The 18,800-nt window shown below is 47.5% G+C and overlaps 1 protein-coding gene across 2 annotated transcripts in view; it reads left to right on the top strand.

Moving 5' to 3' along the window:
• Positions 1–6,160: 6,160 nt before the first annotated feature.
• SLCO3A1 (solute carrier organic anion transporter family member 3A1) overlaps positions 6,161–18,800 on the top strand; it is a 313,358-nt gene continuing 300,718 nt past the window's right edge. The window contains exon 1 of one of the 2 annotated variants that reach the window (XM_065901421.1): positions 6,161–6,526. In XM_065901421.1, the coding sequence (XP_065757493.1) occupies positions 6,347–6,526 (180 nt within the window). In that variant the 5' untranslated portion in view covers positions 6,161–6,346. The remainder of the gene's footprint in view (positions 6,527–18,800) is intronic. The other variant, XM_065901420.1, reaches the window with a different exon arrangement.

The raw sequence follows: 18,800 nt of genomic DNA, 5'->3' as shown, positions 1-18,800 counted from the left end.
AGGGTAAGTGTGAAGGGCTGGGGATAGTGTTAAGGTATTTTATTAGTTTGCTAGGGCTGCCATAACAAAATATCACAGACTGGGTTGTTTAACAACAGAAATTTATTTCCTCCCAATTCTGGAAGCTGGAAGATCTGAGATCAAGGCATCAGCAGGTTTGGTTTCTTCTGAGGCCTCCCTCCTTGACCTGCAGGTGCTGCCCCTCTGTCTGTGTTTTCTGTGTCCTTCTCTTATCTTCTTATAAAGACACTAGCCCTATTGCATTCGGGCCCACCTATATGACTTCACTGTACTTTAATTACCTCTTCAATGGCCCTGTCTCCAAATACAGTCACATTTTGACGTAATGGGGTTAGGACTTCAACATACAAATTTTGGGGAGCGGGGCACCAATCAGCCCACAACAGGCAGACAGAGACTGGACAGCCTTCTTGTTCAGTGTGTCACACCCTCAGACCCCCCTTACCTGTCATTCCATAGGGGAGGAGAAGGCCTGCAGGAGCTGGAAGGCGGTATACGGGGAGGGCCATAACCTGAGCAGGGGTTCTCCTCCCCTCTCCTCTGTATATGATTCCTCTATTACTCATACTCTAGATTAATGCATTGCACCTTGTGGATTTTCTTTCATGGTCTTCGTATATACTCTCCAGGAACCCTTTATACATATGAACAAGTTCCATTCTGAGAGTGCGTTCGTAAGTCCAATCTGTTCGCAAGTCCAACAAAGTTAGCCTAGGTACCCAACTAACATAATTGGCTATAGAGTACTGTACTGTAATAGGTTTATAATACTTTTCACACAAATAATACATAAAAAAACAAATAAGCACAAAAAGTAAAGAAAACATTTTAAGTCTTACACTACAGTACCTTGAAAAGTACAGTGGTACAGTACAACAGCTGGCATACAGGGATGGCATCAAGTGAATAGGCAAGAAGAGTTACTGACTGGAGGTGGGAGAGGAGGTGGGAGATGATAGAGCTGAAGGATCGTCAGCAATAGGAGACGAGGGGCAATTTCACTCACACCTTATGTGATCGGACTTGTGAAGGCACATGTGAAGGCACATTTGCATCTTTGAAAGTCTGCAACTTGAAGGTTCATATGTAGGGGACTTACCATACACTCGATTTAGGGTTCAGTGGCACAATGCACCTTGTGGATTTTCTTTCATTGTCTTCATATATACTCTCCAGGAACTCCTTATCTTTTAGATCAATCAGAGAGTTAATGCATTGCATTGCACCATGCCTGCCAAGGGTACACAGGCCTGGAGCCCACTTCCCCTCAGGAAGGCAGACAGCTATGGCCACTTTCTGCCAGGCTTGGAACCCATGAAACTCTTGACATGATATTAACCTCTGAGTCTTCACCTTCCTTGGCTGGAGATGCTCTGGGGCCCCCCAAACACTTTCAGTGCTGGCTAATTTCATGTGCCCACAGTTGCTGTCAGTACCCATCCTTAAAATACAAAGGTTGGAGTGCATTTTTCAGAGACTGGGAGCAAAGCTGGGATCTTCCCTTTTTCTGAGAGAGAAAAGTAAAAGCATGATGTCAGTGAAAGGGGCTGACAGGGACAAGGCCTGCTGCAGGAAGGGTGTGCACAGCTGTGGCTGGGGTGGAGAAGTGGATCCCTGGGGAGAGTGCCTGGAAGGAAGTTTTCTATGAACCTGGACCCCTTCTGGGTCGTTTTCCTGTCCCAATCAGAAGTACCAAGCTTCTTGGCAGGAGGCCTGTTAGACCCTGAGCGGGACAAATACTCCTTAATTTTTAAAGTAAGATACTCTCTCTACCCTTAAGAAGCTAGCAGTCTATTTGGATAAACACATTCTATTTACATAAATAACAATAGACTGTAGCAAATGATGAGTTACCCAAATACACTAATATTGGTACATGTTTGTTTTACTCCTTCTCCTTTATCTCAAAACTCATTTTCCATAAATATAACCCATTTCTAAAAACCAAGTTTTCTCATACCTATTCTTCAATTTTCATTAGTTTTTTTTCTTCTGTTTCTCCACTTGGATTTTAGATTCATCCTTTTTAAAATTGCATCCAAATTGATGTTTATCCTTTTAACTTCTTTGCTGAGTTTTAGGATATATTCAAATTAAGACATATAATTAAAAATATAGAACTAAGATTATAGAAAGCAGCAAATGCAGGCTATATGTTAGAAAGGCATATGGATCAGGCTAATTGGAAAGTAGAGGTGGGCGGGGGGGGGGAGAAAAACCCTGAGGAAGAGGAAATAAGCTTCAACTCAGCCCAAATATTTGTTTCAAGCCAGAGAAGTTAGCCCAGCCCCAATTCTATCTTTGGTTGAACACAATACATGATTGGTGTATTTTCAGAAAAAGAAAAGAAAAATCCATCCATAGGGTGAGGATCTAAGCATCTATTTTGCACTCCAGTGACAATCAGAAATCATTCTTTGCATTTATTTTTCGACTTTGTATTTGCCTGTGAACAAAACTGAAGCTGGCAAAAGATGGTTCATGTGAATTACTTGGACAACAGTTTCTCCTTGTGTGGAATTACATTGAGGCTGCTTGCTGTGAAATCCTGACACAGCCCAGTAACAGTGGAAGACATTGTCATTTTTTTTTCCACGTCCATGAAGTTAACCCACTTCTCTCCTACAGAAATGAATTGATGGTCCTTTTTAAAGTAAGGGAGAAAAGCTCTCCAAATCTTAATCACTAGGCATATACATACAGTTTATTAATATTTTAGGATCAAAAGCCAGTTTATCTTCCCATGTCACCCAATCTTCTTTATGCTTCAGATTTCCTGAGTACATTACAGCATCTCAATGTTTGGAATACTTCTAATAGTCAGCAAAGTAAGGACTCGTGGAACCAGAGCCTCAGCTAGCAATATTTTCATCTAACTTAGAAAAGTCACCTAGCCCAGAAAAGTAGTTGAGAGGCTAAAATAATCCCAGGGGTTCTACAGTCATTCATACTGACCAGTTCTAAACCCATCATCCACCGCTAGAGGGGTAGAGGAATGAAAAAGGTTCCAGCCTAGAAATGGTGGCTAAACCAATTCTCCAAGGCAACATTCAAGGTCGTCCAATTGGTGGGTGGGGTTTAAGCTCGTGTTGGCCTTGCTCATCACATGATCATCAACTGTCCATTTCAGAGGCTGGTTGGAGGGGGCACCCCAGATCATGGGAGACCTAAACTCTTTCTTCATCTCCTTCCTCCTTCTCCTAGGTGCTCCCCCAGTTTGGGGTGGAAAATGCAGGTTTTAATTCCTGACACTAGCTAGCTGTGACCTCCAAAAAGCCACCTGTTCTCCTTCTTTATGAGTAAAATGGGGTTAATAAGATCTGCTCTCCCTGTTGTGAGTCGAGTGAGACACAGGACATCAGAGCGCTCTATCAGCAGTCACGTGTTGTACAGATATGAAGACAGTTACTATTTTTCTGCTGCTGCCTCTGTCTGCACAGGAGAGGAGCCAGGCAGAAGCACCTGCTGCTTGTAAACCCAGCTCGTTATTCCTGGAACCCTCATGTACAGGTAAACAAAGGAGGAGCAGGAGGGAAGAGAATTGAACCTGTTACAAATTCCTTCTTTCTGACTGTCATGAGGCTAATGCCTGGTTGCCTTCAGGCCGACTTTGATTATTCTTAAGGCTTCAGGCACTGAATTATTTTCATGGCTGTGTACCATAAATTATAGGAGGAATCTACAACCCTAATCCAGAATCCTCTCTCTGACAGCAAAAGGGTTTGAGTTCTCTAAAGACAGTTAAATTTTACGTGAAATAAATGGTTGAAGCTGAAAAAAGCTTGTCCCCCTTTTGGTCTGTACCTGAGGCAACGTAGTATAGACAAAGAGAGCTGGAATTGCATCCAAGTCCTGTCCCTTTTGAGCTGTGTGACACCGGGCTAGTCATTCTACATCTCTGAGTCTCCATTTATAAAATAGGAACAATATGAGTGCCATCCTCCCCAAGAGACAGACCACTGGGTGATAAGCAAAATAATATATAGGGAGTTCAGAACTGGGGCTGTGATAGCAGACACCTTGGTTTCAAAGGCTGGCCCTGCCATTTACTGCATATGTGTGACATTGGTAAGTTTAGTTAACATTTTTGGGCCTGGTTTCTTATTTGTAAAACAGGGCTAATAAGAGTGTCTAGTTTAGAGGATGGTTGTATGGGTTAAGTTGTAAATGTGGGTGAAGCACTTAGAACAAACGGTGCTTGGCCAGAGTCAGCACACAACAAACGTTAGCTCTTGTTATAACAAAGTATGTAAATAAGATTCGAAGACTATACCGCACCTTGGAAGCTATTTCAATGGCGACAGGACCACTGTTCAGAAACAAGTAAACAGTCTTAGCTCACCTTTGTAGCTCACAGTTTTGGAGGCAGGGAAGGGAGCTAGCTCATCAAGGGTCTTCTCAGGAAAAAGTGATGAGGCGCTCTCATGATGCCAGAGTGATGGAGAGGACCAAGGGCGTAAGAGGAAAGATCCCACAGAAAAGTTGGCTATGAGTTAAGGGGAGGGTGTAGGGAGTAAGGGAGGGGCTGCAGTAAGGTGATAAACTCTTGGGGAATGGTATAGCCGATAATGACAGGAATTGGGGAAAATGGAAAAAGACCTCTGTGGTGGAAGCCAATTCACATAGGAGACAGCCCAGACAAGGGGAGGGGAGCATCTGAAAGGCACACCAAGCCTAGGTGAGATCACGTGTGGACCCACAGGAGGATGCAGCAGTTTATATTTAGATGGTACGGCAAGACAACACCCACTACCATTACACTATCCGTTCTCCTTCAACTTCTTTGCGAGTAAGCAAAAATTATGAAAGTGTTAATTACTCTTCAATTTCAGATTTAAGCCTGCCTTGGTACACAGGTGCCTAGGAGAGTGGATCATTTTCTTAAACATGACTATTAAGGAAAGGCTTTTCAAATGATTGGTTAAGCCCCCACTGGACCAGGTGGAAGATGCTGAGTGCTTCCTGCTACTTGTCCAGTCCTTTCCAGGCTTCTCTGAGCTTCCAAAAGCTGTCTGCGGACTAGCAGATCCTGTCGGTAGTGCCTTGTGGCACAAACTCCTGGTAATGATTATAAAGAGCGGCTGCCACGGGGCCTGGGCATTCAGGCCAAGGCCAAGGAAGGTGGCCCGGGCCACAAAGCTAGGGGAGAGGTGGGGACCAAGGCAGGCCTGTGGCTAATCTCTTCTTGCTGGCTCCAACCGCGCGGCTACGTCATTTTTGAGGATGGCCTCCAGGCAGATGGCGGGCTGCACAAGGCCCTCTGCTGGGGTCGCTGCGACCCTGCAGCCACCTAGACACCGTGGCTGGGGGCACCTGATACTCTGTACGGCTCCCGACGGGTTAATGGAACTTTCCTTTTGGTCTGGGGCCTTTTAGGCACACCCAGAGGCCTAGAAGAGCAGGAGCAGAGGCCAGCAGGGTGTAGAAGCCTCGAGCAGCTCTGACCTCTGGCACCTCCCCAAGCCCCAGAGCGCAACATCCGTCCCCAGAAATACCCGGGCGGAGGGGAAGGGAGCGCGCCAACCCTTTCCTGGGTACTCAAGTCTTCTCTCTCTTCCTAGAAACCGCTCCTCCCCTCGGGTCAAGCGCCCCGACGCCGGAGCTCTAGGTCCCCGCCCCGCGGGGGCGCCTCCGCACCCCATCTCCGCGGCCGGAGTTCCTCCTGCAATACCACCCAGTGTCCAAGGCGGCGCCCCGAGCCCCGCAGCGCCATCTAGGGGCTGGGTACGGCCTTCCTCCCTCAGGGGCACCCCCTCCCTTACTCCGCAGGGACTCCCCCTCTGCCGCGTCTTTCGGGCAGCGGGACGCTTCCAGCCTCGGCCAAGGGGCAGAGCTTGGCGCCCCAGGCCGGTACCCTCGCACCTGCCCCGGGGCGCACGGGCGGCGAGGAGCGGCGCGGCGGGGGCGCGCAGCGGCGATCGAGGCCCGGGCCTCGCGGTAGAAGAAGGGGAGGCGAGGGCAGGCGCGGCCCGCGGGCGACGGGAACTGGGCGAGGGCAGCGGCGGGCAGCCGCCGGCGGCGAGGCGGCGGCGGCGGCGGCGGGCGGCGCGAGGAGCCCCTGTGATTGGCACAGCCCTAGCCGGAGGAGGAGGCGAGGGGAGGGCGGAGGAGGAGGAGAAGGAGGAGGAAGGGGGCGAGCGCGGCGGCGGCGGCTGCGAGGAGCCGTGCCTTCCACCTTTCTAGCCCCGGCAGGACGGGGGTGGCCGCCGCGGGCCCGGGGCGGGGACAGCACGCAGCCTCGCCGCGCGCACCTCCGCCCGGCAGCGGCCCCGACACCCGGGGCAAGCGGGAAAGCGGCGGCGGCGGCGGCGGCGGCGGGGGAAGGATGCAGGGGAAGAAGCCGGGCGGCTCGTCGGGCGGCGGCCGGAGCGGCGAGCTGCAGGGGGACGAGGCGCAGAGAAACAAGAAGAAGAAAAAGAAGGTGTCCTGCTTCTCCAACATCAAGATCTTCCTCGTGTCCGAGTGCGCCCTGATGCTGGCGCAGGGCACGGTGGGCGCCTACCTGGTGAGTCCCCGTGCCAACTCCACCGCGGGGCCCCTTCCCCAGCGCGGCTCCCGGGTGTTCAGCTGACAGGAGGAGGGGGCAGCCCGGGCGCCGGGGGCAGGCGGGCATGACCTCCGCCCGGCGTGGAGGTTGGCTAGTGGTGCAGAGGCGGCCGCCGGGGGAGCTGCCGGCCCGGGCTGCTGAGCGAACCGGGAGCCGGCAGGACCGCTGATGCCCGCAGCTGCTCGCGCGGCCGGCGGGGGCTGGGGGGGGGGAACCCGGGTTGGAGAGGCAGCGGGCAGGTGGGCGTGAAACCATCCCTCTCCCGCCAAAGCACAGCCAGAGGGTGAGTTCAGGAGCCCCCCTGCAGAGGAAAGCATCGCGGTTTTCAGGTGACCGGCACATGGAAAGAAAAGCCCGTTAGCCTCATGCGTCCTCGACTCTGCATTCCATTCTCCGGGAGAACAAATCCATTATGCATCATTTTCTCCGGTAGCTTTCTCCATCCACCAATTACGGAGGGATTTAACAGTTTAGAGTAAAATGCGCCCAAGTGTGGCCCTGATCCGAGCCGGGGCTGCAGGGGGAATATTCCCACTCCGTATCCGTTAGCCATCTCTCAGCGTCTGGGATAAAGTTACAATACCTGGAGAGCAGCTGTGAGTTTGTGTAGTTTTTGCTACCCACTCTTAGACCTCAATTCCCCACCGTGGTCTCTCGTTCCCAAGGGGGTACTGCATCATTGTGCACAGGGTACATCGATTTTATTTGCCTTCTGAGGGGGGATTTTAGTGTTCAAATGGTTAGGGGTGCATAACATACCAGAGGAAACAGCTTGTAATGACTCAGCAGTGAAATACCTACTTTACCCGCTGTCTCCTGCCCCGCGCAGGTGGTCCCAACCTGGGTTTAAGAGAATGCACTTCCAGACCCAAGTACGGTCCTGACTAAGCAGGATTTTTCAGAGTGTATAGTGTTAAGACATTACTTGGCTACTGACCTGAAACTGAAATCAAATGTCGTAGATTTTGAGTGTTAGTGAGCAAGTTTGATGGAGATAGAATTGGACAAGGTTTTGGCTGTTGGACAACTACATCCTGAGATAGAACCATGCTCTTTCCGATGGTACCATTAATCCCTTCTTCCTGGCCTTGGGGTGCAGTTAATGAGGGCCAGTCGCTAGGTGCCCTGTACCATTCATAAACAGCCTCCTAAGAATTAGGACTTGCTGTCAGGGGGAAGTACAACCAGGCTTGGTCTCTTGGTGTGGGATAAAGTCAGTTATGTGGTTACAAGAGAGGGATGTTCAAATTCAGCTCGGTTCCCGGGGTGACAGGCTTACAGGGTTTCTGAAAATGAAATGCATTTTCTTTGCTCCTTGTCAGGTGAGAGGCATTTAAATCCCTGTTACTGGCTGCATCCACGACATGCATGCTGCCGGTGAATCCTGTAGCCAAAAGCACATTTTCATTTCTGTTTAGATTTTTGTTTCATAAAACGCACTTGTAGTTGGAGTACTTAGTTGCGGACAGTACCTGTGGCCTTCGGAGTTTTGGAATTAGGGGATGACCGAGTCTTGGAGGGGGCGGGTGTCATTGTATCAGAGTGTCCTCGGAGGGAATTTGACCATTCGGAGTTTTGGAACTCGGGGATGACCGTGTCTTGGGGGGTGGGTCAGTGTATCAGAGTGTCCTCGGAGGGAATTTGACCATTAAAATATTAAAATAGAGACATGTATTACTAAGATGCAAATGCACAGTAATAAAAATACATGTAGGTCTGTACTGTAGCATATGCAAAGTATGTGGTACCTAACCGGGGCTGTGTTCATCAACAGCTGCCTCCAGTTTTTAACAGTTTTTGCCTCAAACCAATTTTGTTCGATAGAGTAGATTATTCATGTTCTGTATAATAGTATCTAATGTTGGCAAACATTGAATTTCTTGAAGTATACAGAGGGTTATGGGTTTTGGAATTTGTGGACACAGATTTGGAAGATCACCATTTACAGATAAAAGGTTTTACATCTTCAAACAAACAAACAAACACCATCAGAACTTTTCACACCATGAATGATAAGGCATGGGCTTGGTTTTAGCTTGCAATGATTTTGGAAAGAAAGGAATCCGGGCTTCGATCGGATGAGTGGCCGAAGCCCCTTTAGAAAGTTAAGAAGTAGAGGGCTGGTGGATGTTACAGGCAGGGCTGGCCCCAGGAGATAGGAAGTGGACTCTGATCCCAGAATGGCTGAGTGGCAGGCAGAGGAGGAATTGAGTCCACCTGGTGGGGATCTCCCGGCATTTCCCGCCTGGGCTAATGGAGAGCCTGGTTTGAGGGGTAGGGTAACTGGAGTCAGCAGGTGACTGGCAGAAAGCAGATGGAGGCCTAGGAGAGGACGGGCTTAGGAAATTGAATGCATTGTTATTATTTAGAGTGGAGGCATCAGGTGCTCAGGTCTCTGCCTTACTCCGCTGCTCTTGGCTCTCCATTGCCGTCTGAACCTCATTAAAATAGTTTGCTTGTCAGGGTTGACTGAATCAGCTTGCCATGGGTTTTGCTCTTTTGGGCCGCTTGGGAATTTTCTCTTCATCTGTTATTTGGGAGGTAGAATTAAAAGTTTGTTGTTTCTTCAGTGATGTGAGACTTCTTTATGGCTAATTTGAGAATGAAACATTGCAGGATGTTCCCAGGAAAGGCAACTTTCTCCATTCATGGTGGCTTTCTTAGGAAACCTGAGAACCTGTGTTTGTAGGCCATCACACACACAAGGTCCATGTGCAAGGTGTGTTATATGGGATCTTTACACTGGCAATCAGCCTGCCCCTCTGAGGAAGCATTTTCAGATACCTGACGAAGGGCACACCTTGGGGCCCTGCCAACACTGCTTACTTTCAGGGAGAGAAGGGAGATTGCAAATTCTCTGCCTATGACATGACTTCCTATTTGAGTCCCGAGTCCACGTAGTAGCTACCTTATTATTTCGTCTTTCCAGGTGCCATTGTTTTAATATTAGGAGGCTTCATTTCATTGCTCCGTTTTCTTTCTGAAAAGACAGATTACCTAGTGTCTTCGCTGACACTGGTATAAGCTGCCCAGCTGCAGACCTGAATTAGAAGTTGCCTGTGATTTGAGAAGCAACTTTGAAAAGCTGGACTCTGTGTGTGAGTGTGTGTGTGTGTGCGCGCGTGTGTGTGTGTGTGTGTGTGTGTGTCTGTTTTCCCTCAAGAACCCGCCCAAACTCAAGGTAGATCTGTATAGGAGATAGCCACCAATTGTTAAGCTAGGCAGGGGTCCGGCAACTTTTGGCCTGGGTGCTGGGGTCTCCTGGGGAAATACAGAAGGACTTTGATCCTGATGCCTAAACTCGATGATGATCATAATATAGATAAGGTGACCTGGGTGCAACCTGGGCCAGCTGTGGATTCTGAAATCTCTTACCCTTGCCAGTGTTTTAACTGGAAATCATGCTTCAGATAAGACAACAGTCACAGGGATGGTCTCTTGTAGTCACTTAAACTGCCTGACTGGCTAGGAAGTATTTTTTTTTCTTCCTAAGAAGAGGGACCAGGACTTCCCTGGTGGTCCAGTGGGTAAGACTCCACGCTCCCAGTGCACGGGGCCCAGGTTCGAAACCTCGTCAGGGAACTAGATCCCACATGCCTGCTGCAACTAAGAGTTTGCATGCCGCAACTAAGAGCCCACATGCTGCAACTAAAGGTCCTGCATGCTGCAACTAAAACATGCCACAACGAAGATCCCGTGTGCTGCAGTGAAGACCCAGTGCAGCCAAACTAAATAAATAAATATTGAAAAAAAATAATAAGAGGGACCCATTCAGTTTGATCGTCACTGTGTGCAGAAGAGAGAACGCAATTTAATTTTCCTCTACTCGGATCGTTGCTTCTGGTGGCTCCAGTCTGCCCTGACCTACTTGCAAGGATGCAACACCTGCTTAAGTCTTGGGCTGTTTGGAGAAGGCACAGGCATATGGGAACTGCACAGAGAGAAAGTTGTTTTGTGGGCACTTGGTGTTTGGGGGAGACCCACTGAGATATTCCAGGCCATTCACTGAGGGTAGCCCTTCCTATAGAGGTTTGTGTGTGTTCTCAAATGAGTGAGGACTGGAGGTGATAAGGATGTGTGCAGGAAATTAAGCCCTCGGGCACCTCTGCGCTGTTATGGATGAGGCTCAATTGCAAACACATTTGAATTTCCTCAGGATGAAAACTTAAAAAGGCCAGTTTAGTCTCTGGGTGGGGCACACAGGAGGTTTTTATGAACCAGGAATGGGCATGTCCCTATCTTTTTTTTTTTTTTGCAGATTGTTATTAAAATAAAGTTTATTTTTTTATTGAAGTATAGTTGATTTACTATTTATTAAAATAAATAGTTTATTTTTTATTGAAGTATAGTTTATTGAAGTATAGTCTAGCTTTTAGAGTTATTAAAATAGTTTATTTTTAACTGAAGTATAGTTTCAGGTGTACAGCATAGTGATTCAGTTATACATATATATGTTATACATACATGTATATTTTTCTCAGATTTTTTCCCTTATAGGTATTACAAAATATTGAGTATAGTTGCCTGTGCTGTACAGTAGATCCTTGTTGTTTATGTTTTTTATACAGCAGTGTGTATATGTTAATCCCAACTTGCTAATTTATCCCCTCCCCACCCCATTTCCCTTTGGTAACCATAAGTTTGTTTTCCATGTCTTTGAGACTCTGTTTTGTAAATAAGTTCATTTGTATCTTTTTTTTTTTTAAGAGTCCAAGTATAAGCGATATTATATGGTATTTGTCTTTGACTTCCTTCACTCTATTTAGAGTTATGTAAAAATGAAGTCTGAGGTTTTGGTGTAAGGAGACGAATGACTGACTGTGTCAACAAGGTTCCATCTCACTGCTTTATAGTCACCCTGTTTCTAGGCTTGCGAACATTCAGTGGGCTTGCAATTAATGGCTGAGGTGAAACAGCTGGATTTGTTCTTTCTCTGTTTTTTTCCTAAAGAAGCATCATTTTGAAGATTTTTTTTGTTTTTCTTTTGCATATCTAACCCAGAAGCAGACAGCTGAGAGACATTTTTAAAGTCCTTGTCAAATTAGTATGATGACTAAGGCAACTATATTTTCTTTAATCAAATTATTTTACACACTTATGGTTACTCAAAGTGACAAATTCCCTGCCATTTGCATAATTACTATATAGCCCCAGGTAAGAAGAAATAAAATTACCCTGATTATTTTTTTTTCTTACAGCTTAGTTGAAAATGTTTAGCTAATAATCATTTAGGGGAAAAAATTTGTTTCTGAAAATTCCTTTCAACCAGCTTTGTGTACATACCTCAGTTTCTGTGGAGGTTTCCTCTTGTGTGTTTAGCAGTCGAAGAAATGGAATTAGTTGTGAAGTGAGCAAGGGCTCTTTCCTGAACTGGGTAACTCTCCCCACTTCAAATTTAGATACCTTACAAAAAGGGTGGCCCAGAGCCCTCTCCACAGCGGCCCTGCCTTGCTAATCAACCGCTCAGCATTTAAACTCATCTTCTTGCGGGCTGCCTGAATGTTGTTCTCTATGAGGCTGCAGAAGTTTCCTCTAGTTACCAAGGCCACCTGAGCAAGAGGGTCTCTGTGACTTTCTCTTGCGCATCTTACTAAAGCAAGCTTGGGGGTGCTGCCTTGTCCAGGGACCAGGTTCACTTAGTAGACTGGCCAGGCATGAGTAAGTGTAATGTCGCAAAATCGACAAGGATACAGCTGCCTTTCCTATAGAAGTAGGCCTGGGAAAGAGAAAAATATCTGTGAATGTTATTGGCTGGTTGCAGAGAGAGAGCAGAAGTTGGCATTGGTTTCAGCGTCTGTGCCAGGCCTCCCACAGAGGTTGTGGGAGCCACAGGGACTCGTGCTGAGCTGCCCGTGGTCCTTGGATTCTGGGGGTCAGGGCCCACCAGGTGACTGGGCAGGTGAGTGTGTACGAGGTGCTGAGCCCTTGCTGCGGTGGAAAATTAGACTTTGGACCAGCAACATTTCTCCAGTACCTTACTTCCAAGTTAACAAACACGTTTTTTTTTTTTTGCGGTACGCGGGCCTCTCACTGCTGTGGCCTCTCCCGTTGCGGAGCAACAGGCTCCGGACGCGCAGGCTCAGCGGCCACGGCTCACGGGCCCAGCCGCTCCGCGGCATGTGGGATCTTCCCGGACCGGGGCATGAACCCGCGTCCCCTGCATCGGCAGGCGGACGCCCAACCACTGCGCCACCAGGGAAGCCCGCCAAACACGTTTAACTTGCACAGATTTAGCTGCATACACCACTGAATAACCATGTTCCTGTGAAGTAGAGTCAAAATACTTATCACTTTACTCACCTGTATTTTGTCATACAGGTTCCCTATTATATTCTGTGCATTTGTGTGCATTATCTGTTCACATACATGTTCTTGTAAAGAGTTACATTTCACCAAATATAGTATGTTGTCCTTTTGTGGGGGGGGGCGGTTAAGGGACATTCAGTGGTAATTCTGATTATATGGTTCCCATGTGGATTTATTTTATTTAATTTTTTAAACTTAAAAAAATTTTTCTTTGGCTGCACCTTGGCGGCATGTGGGATATGAGTTCCCTGACCAGGGATCGAACCCGAGCCCCCTGCAGTGGGAGCGTGGAGTCTTGACCACTGGACCACCAGGAAAGTCCCCCATGTGGATTTAGAACCCAGTCTACAGGTGAAGAATCGTCACCTGTATTTTATTCCCTCTCAGAAATGCCCTTGGTAATTTGTAGGCCAGGACGATAGCACCCTTGTTCTTTTAATTTAGTTTTGCTTTCTGCTTCTCTGTCTGCAAAATAGATGATACACAGGAAGAAGAGTGAAATCAGTGACTTTGGTTCATAGGATAAGTGAATTGATGTGGTTCTAAGACACTTGTATTTGATATGATCTAAGTGCTTAGGTGTTTATATGAGATGCAGTATTGCTTAATGATTGGAGCTCTAAATTAATGGTTAAAATTCCCAGGTGGAGAACAGCCAGCACCCATGGCAGCTGTGACTTATTAGATGAGCATCAGAAGACCCAGGATTCATTCCTGTGTCCTCCTCTTGCCGGCTCTGTGAGCTTGGGCTGATTACTTAACCTCTCTGTGCCTTGGTATTTAATTTTAAAACTCATAGTGTTTCTGTGAGGGTTAACTGAGTCGGTACATCTAAAGCACTTTGATACTCACATGTGGTGAGTACTCGATAAATACTAGCTATTATTATTAATAACAATGACATGGTTATACATATTTACATAAGAACTATAGCCCCAACCAATGAGAAATAAAATTATTTCCATCAAGCTTTGGTCTTGGTTTAGTGAATTGTACATTCAAATCATTTCCTAGTTTGCTGTGCATTTTGTCTGGGAGGTGAAAAGTTTTTAAAAGCAAGAAGTACTAATAAATAAGTTGCTAATTCTGTTTGTTCCCTTGTTATAAATGGAGCAATCCATTTCATCTTAGAGATGTTATAAAAATTACCAGTCACGTGGGAGAGGAGCCCACTCTAGTAATAATTCTGCTGACCATTTACAGTCAGTGGGTACTTTGAGGTGGGTAGAGAAGGGACAGCACACAGACGGCTGGGAGGACAGCTGTGCTGGTGCTTCTCTTTGGGAGGCCCTCAGGATCTTTGCTCTGGTCTGTGGCCACAGGGTGGAGAAGACTGGGTAGGTCTTCCAGGTTTGTAGGCAGCTGAGAGGCAGGGAAGAGAGTGTTGGACGTAGAGTCAGAAAGACCTAGGTTTGAGCCTGGACCTGTTCCTTACGTGCTTCCGATGACTTGACTTACCTGAGCCTCAGTATCCTTATTGGAAAAGTGAGGATGCTGATAGAGCCTGTCTTATATAGATGGTTGAGAGATTTAAATACAAGGACACGTGAAAGAGTGCTGCTCATAGGGTGTAGTGTTCAATAGTTGCTTTAACAATAATGGCATAACCTTACTGGTCGACCTTGGCACAGCAGACGTCCCTTCCAGGGACCCGAGGATTTGGGGTATTGTGTGTGGCCTGGGCTCTGTTTCCTGAATTGGAGATCTGCTTTTCTGGATGAAAAGTGGCCACTTCAAGGCAGCCTGGGGTGTCAGGAGGGGGCCCGGGGGACATAACGTCGTGGATGTGTGCCACCCTCCAGGCAGCCTTGTTTAAGATGTGTGACCTCAGAGCTCAGCCCTGGTTGCCGGGAAGGGCTCAGGTCCCGCGCAGCACCCACGGCCTTCACCTTAGTCCTCTTGCAGTTCTAAGCAGAGCTCGGACGCGCAGCTGTGGGCAGTTCCCTGATCTGGGTCCTTTTTGGTTTCTCAGAAGCAGAGCGAGCTCTCGGCGCAGTCCTGCTGCCCATTCCGCGGATTCGTCCATCTCGGCTTAGGGCTTGTGGGGGTTGTTTAGGAGGATACCTTCTGCACGCGCCACTCTCCTCCCATCAGTGGTTTTAGAAGCATCTTTCCTTCCCCAGCCTGGTCAGTGCAGTCCTTGGGAAGGATAGGGCATGAACTGGGCCCTTCTCAGTCCATCAAGCTGCGGTGTGTATTTTAGGTGAGTTCTTAGGTTCGCGTTCAAATGCCACGGGCTTCACAAGAGAGAACATGCACACTGAGGACCCCAATTACCAAACCCTGGTGGCTCTGTGTTGACCTTGCTGAGGAAGGAACCTGTCTGCTTCTTAAAGCACTGAACTTTCTGCAGCCACAGCTGTGGAGTGAGCGAGCACGGGGAGCCTTCTTTCTGGGTGTTTCGTGACAACATGTAGGGTGGAAATGGATGTGGGCAGAATCTCCGCCATTGGCTCTTTATTTCAGTTCTTCTTTGTGGCTGAGTCGAGCCCTTCTGAAAAGGGAAGCCCTTTTGGACGGGCTGTTTAGTTGCTTGTTCTTTAGTGGAAATGATGGTAACCAACCCAGCTATTTCTTAAATGACTGGACATTCCTCTCCAAGCGGGGAAGAGTTATTTCACTGTCTTAAGTTAGGAGAGCTGGACATTAGAATTTTTCTGGACTTAAAACGAGAGTCTCATGAATCCCTTCCAGTCAACACTCGTCAGAAATACTTAAAAGCGAAAGGCAACATAGGTTGCTGTAAGCCCTACTGTTTGAAGGGGGGGCAGGGGAGAGGTGTGAGCCCACTCTTCCCCTTTGCCTTCATGATTTCCACCATAAATTCCCTGGCAATGGCTCTTTAAGTACCTGCTTCTTCTGGGGATGTCATATCCCACGTGGCATCTTTAAGTTACCTGGTAACAGAATCAGAGGGTACTGATTATAACGAGGGGGTCTTATTTCCTTAGGGCTGGCTTTGGTTGAAATCTTTGTCGTGAGCCTCAGACTGTGGCCTCAGACCCATCCAGGCAGGCAGTGGGTGTGACTGTTGCATCGCTAGGATGTGGCAGAAGGTCTAAGCTCTAGGCAGTAGTGTGAGTCCATTCAAAAGCCTGGAGTATGCCACTGGCTCTTCTGTCTGTGCATCTACCTGTCCATCTGTCTATCCGTCCACACTCCCTGTGGGGGTTCTGTACTATGTGCAGATTCTAATTTGCCTGGCAGGTTGCCCTTTGGGATGGGTGTCTGGATAATGAACTTGGCTGTCCAGGTAACCCTTGAAACCTCTTCTTGGTAGGTCTAAAGCCTGGCGTGGCTGTCACTTCCTAGCCATCTAAGCTCCGGGCTGTGTAGCGTCAGCAGAAATAGGAAGTTGAGCAGGCTTTCGACAAACAGTCCTGGCGAATGTAATGGAATAATATGGAGTAGAATAGCCAGTTCCTTCCTACATCACTGTTCACACGACCACAGGAAGCCGAGGAAGGTAGAAATGAATACTTTCACCTCCATTTCTGCACTTGCGAGGTTGGTGTAGGGTCAAATGGTGTTTTTCAGTTAAAGACTGTTGTGAAATGTTCTTGCAAATGGTTATTGTCTCTCCCTTCTCCTCCACCTTTGGAAGAGGCTTATGTGAAATGGGCAGCCTCCTTCTGATTGTTGGCTTTGCCCCCCTCCCGCTTCTGGCTGCAGTTCTCCCATCCTCAGCTGATTAGAATGAGAAATTACCACCTTGAATATAAGCAAGTTGAAATTGGAAAGCTGCCCTCTAACTGATTATGTAAGCTTGAAAATACTGTACCTGAAATCTCGTGTTTAAGAATTCCCTTAATGAAGATAAAAATCTCAAAGCAGCATGGACGCGCCTGTTTCCATTATGTAAGATTCAATTATTGTGGCGCAACCTGTAAAATAAAGAATAGTGTTGATTAGTTCCTATCTCCGTTGGCTTTTGGGGTCAGAGAATTGTTTGAAGTACACCCACAGAGCCACGTAGAGCTTAACCCCCTGGAAGTTGGCCGCCACTGCTTCAGCAGCAGCACCCCCCCTCCTCTCCAGGGGTGCACAGGCTCAGCCTAGGTCTGTGGTCACCGCAACTCTCAAGATTGTAGAGGGCAGGTGTCCGTCGAGGTCGGCTTTAGAGATTGATCATGCCAGTCAGTGGGACATCCAGGAAAATTGCTGTTAACCGTGATGGGCTTTATCCTTTGGCCATTTCTTCTCCTGAAGCGCTGCCCTGATGGGACTTGGGATGTCCTTTGTCTCGTTTTGCATAACTGGCATGTGTTTCAACATGGCACATCACACCATCCTCTTCGCAAAGCCATACATGTGTGGGGTGCCCAGCACAGCATGCTACATGGTCCGTTTCAGATTTCCAGCCTCCTGAATTATAGACAAGGAGCTTATTTTCTGGCCATGGTATGCACTGGGGGGAAAGGACTTAAAGAGAATGAGACCAGTTGAAATAGCTATAGAAGAGCTTCAAACAGACCTCTCTTGCAAAAAATTTAGGGCAAGACTCATGATGGATTACGCGGCATGTTTGTTGCCTCCCCAGTGCTGGTAGATACTGTGTTTGTTACGAGGCTTAATGTGCTAACAACGGGTTTTTCAGCCAGTCCAAGGGAGGATATCTTTTGGAAACAAAAAGAGATAAATTAGTGCCTTCCCTTTACCTTTGCCAATCCGTGGAGCTGCGTATAAATAGATCGAAAAGTCCTGGAGCAGTTTTGCTCCAGAGCAAATGGGGAGGTCTGCCTTGCTGCAGCCGGGCTCAGAGTGGCACGTGCAGCCAGCAGCACCTGGGCTAAATCCAAAGGCAGCCCGTGGAACTTGTAAGATGCACAGGTGGGATTGGCCTGCATTGGGACTCCCTTTCTTACGTCTTTCTAAAGATTACATTGTGGAAGCTCTATGCTTGTTGCTTTCATCTTCAGCAAAATCAGGGCACAGAGCTAAGTAACTTACCTAAATGTGCTCCAGAGCTGCCCACATTAGCCAGCAGGTGTGAGCAGGTAAACAGGACGAGTTTTATTTTTGGAAATAATGATTACAAACATATATAAATAAAAATAATGTTTTGGTGAGTGCTGGGAAAAAAATCACTCACTTCTCTCACTGCCTTTTAAAACATCCCTCCTTTTTTTTTTTTTTTTTTTTAATAGATGCAGTGTTTCCTGGTAGGAAACACTATCCTTAATCTAGTGAACAGATAAAAATATATGCATTTATATTTATCTGTCTTAATCTAGTGAACAGATAAAAATATATGTGTTTATATTTATCTGTCTTCTGATAGTTTGAATTTCATTGGGGAATGCTTTTGTTACCTAAAAATAATAGTACCAAGGCAGCACTTAAAAATAATCCCAGGGCTCCTGGCACCCAAGGCCATCAGGGAGATGATTCCATGTGACAAGTGAAACACTTTAGATCCCCCTCCCCTTACAAAAGAAAGCTGAGTGTTCTAGCGTTGAGGTCTGTCGCCTTTGTGGTTGCCTTTCTCTTTGTGCCAGCTGAGCTGTGGGGGTCAGGCTGGTCAGCTCAACTCTGTCGCCTCCTGGTTGCTCATTAACTTTATTCCTGCCTCCGTCTGCTCGCCCCTGACCCCAACAGTGCCACGCTTCACCAACCCTGGCAGGATGTCACAGCCAGATCTGCGAGACCCCTGTGAGGGTGTGCTTCCGGAAGTCCAAACCCAGACCACTGCTGAGTGGAATTCTATGCCAGGCTTTTGCCACGGGCACTGTTTTTTTTTGTTTGTTTGTTTTAGCCGTGCCTGTGGCATGTGGGATCTTAGTTCCCTGACCAGGGATTGAACCCGTGCTCCCTGCATTGGAAGCGCAGAGTCTTAACCACTGGACCGCCAGGGAAGTCCCCCACAGGCACTGTTAATACCCTTCTTCCAGCTCCTCCTTTGCTGGCTTCCCACCATCCTTATTCA

The sequence above is a fragment of the Phocoena phocoena genome, chromosome 2 (assembly GCF_963924675.1).
Source record: "Phocoena phocoena chromosome 2, mPhoPho1.1, whole genome shotgun sequence".
In the NCBI taxonomy this organism is placed as follows: Eukaryota; Metazoa; Chordata; class Mammalia; order Artiodactyla; family Phocoenidae; genus Phocoena; species Phocoena phocoena.
Note: the sequence above shows the minus strand (reverse complement) of the source record. Positions and strands in the feature narration are given on the sequence as shown.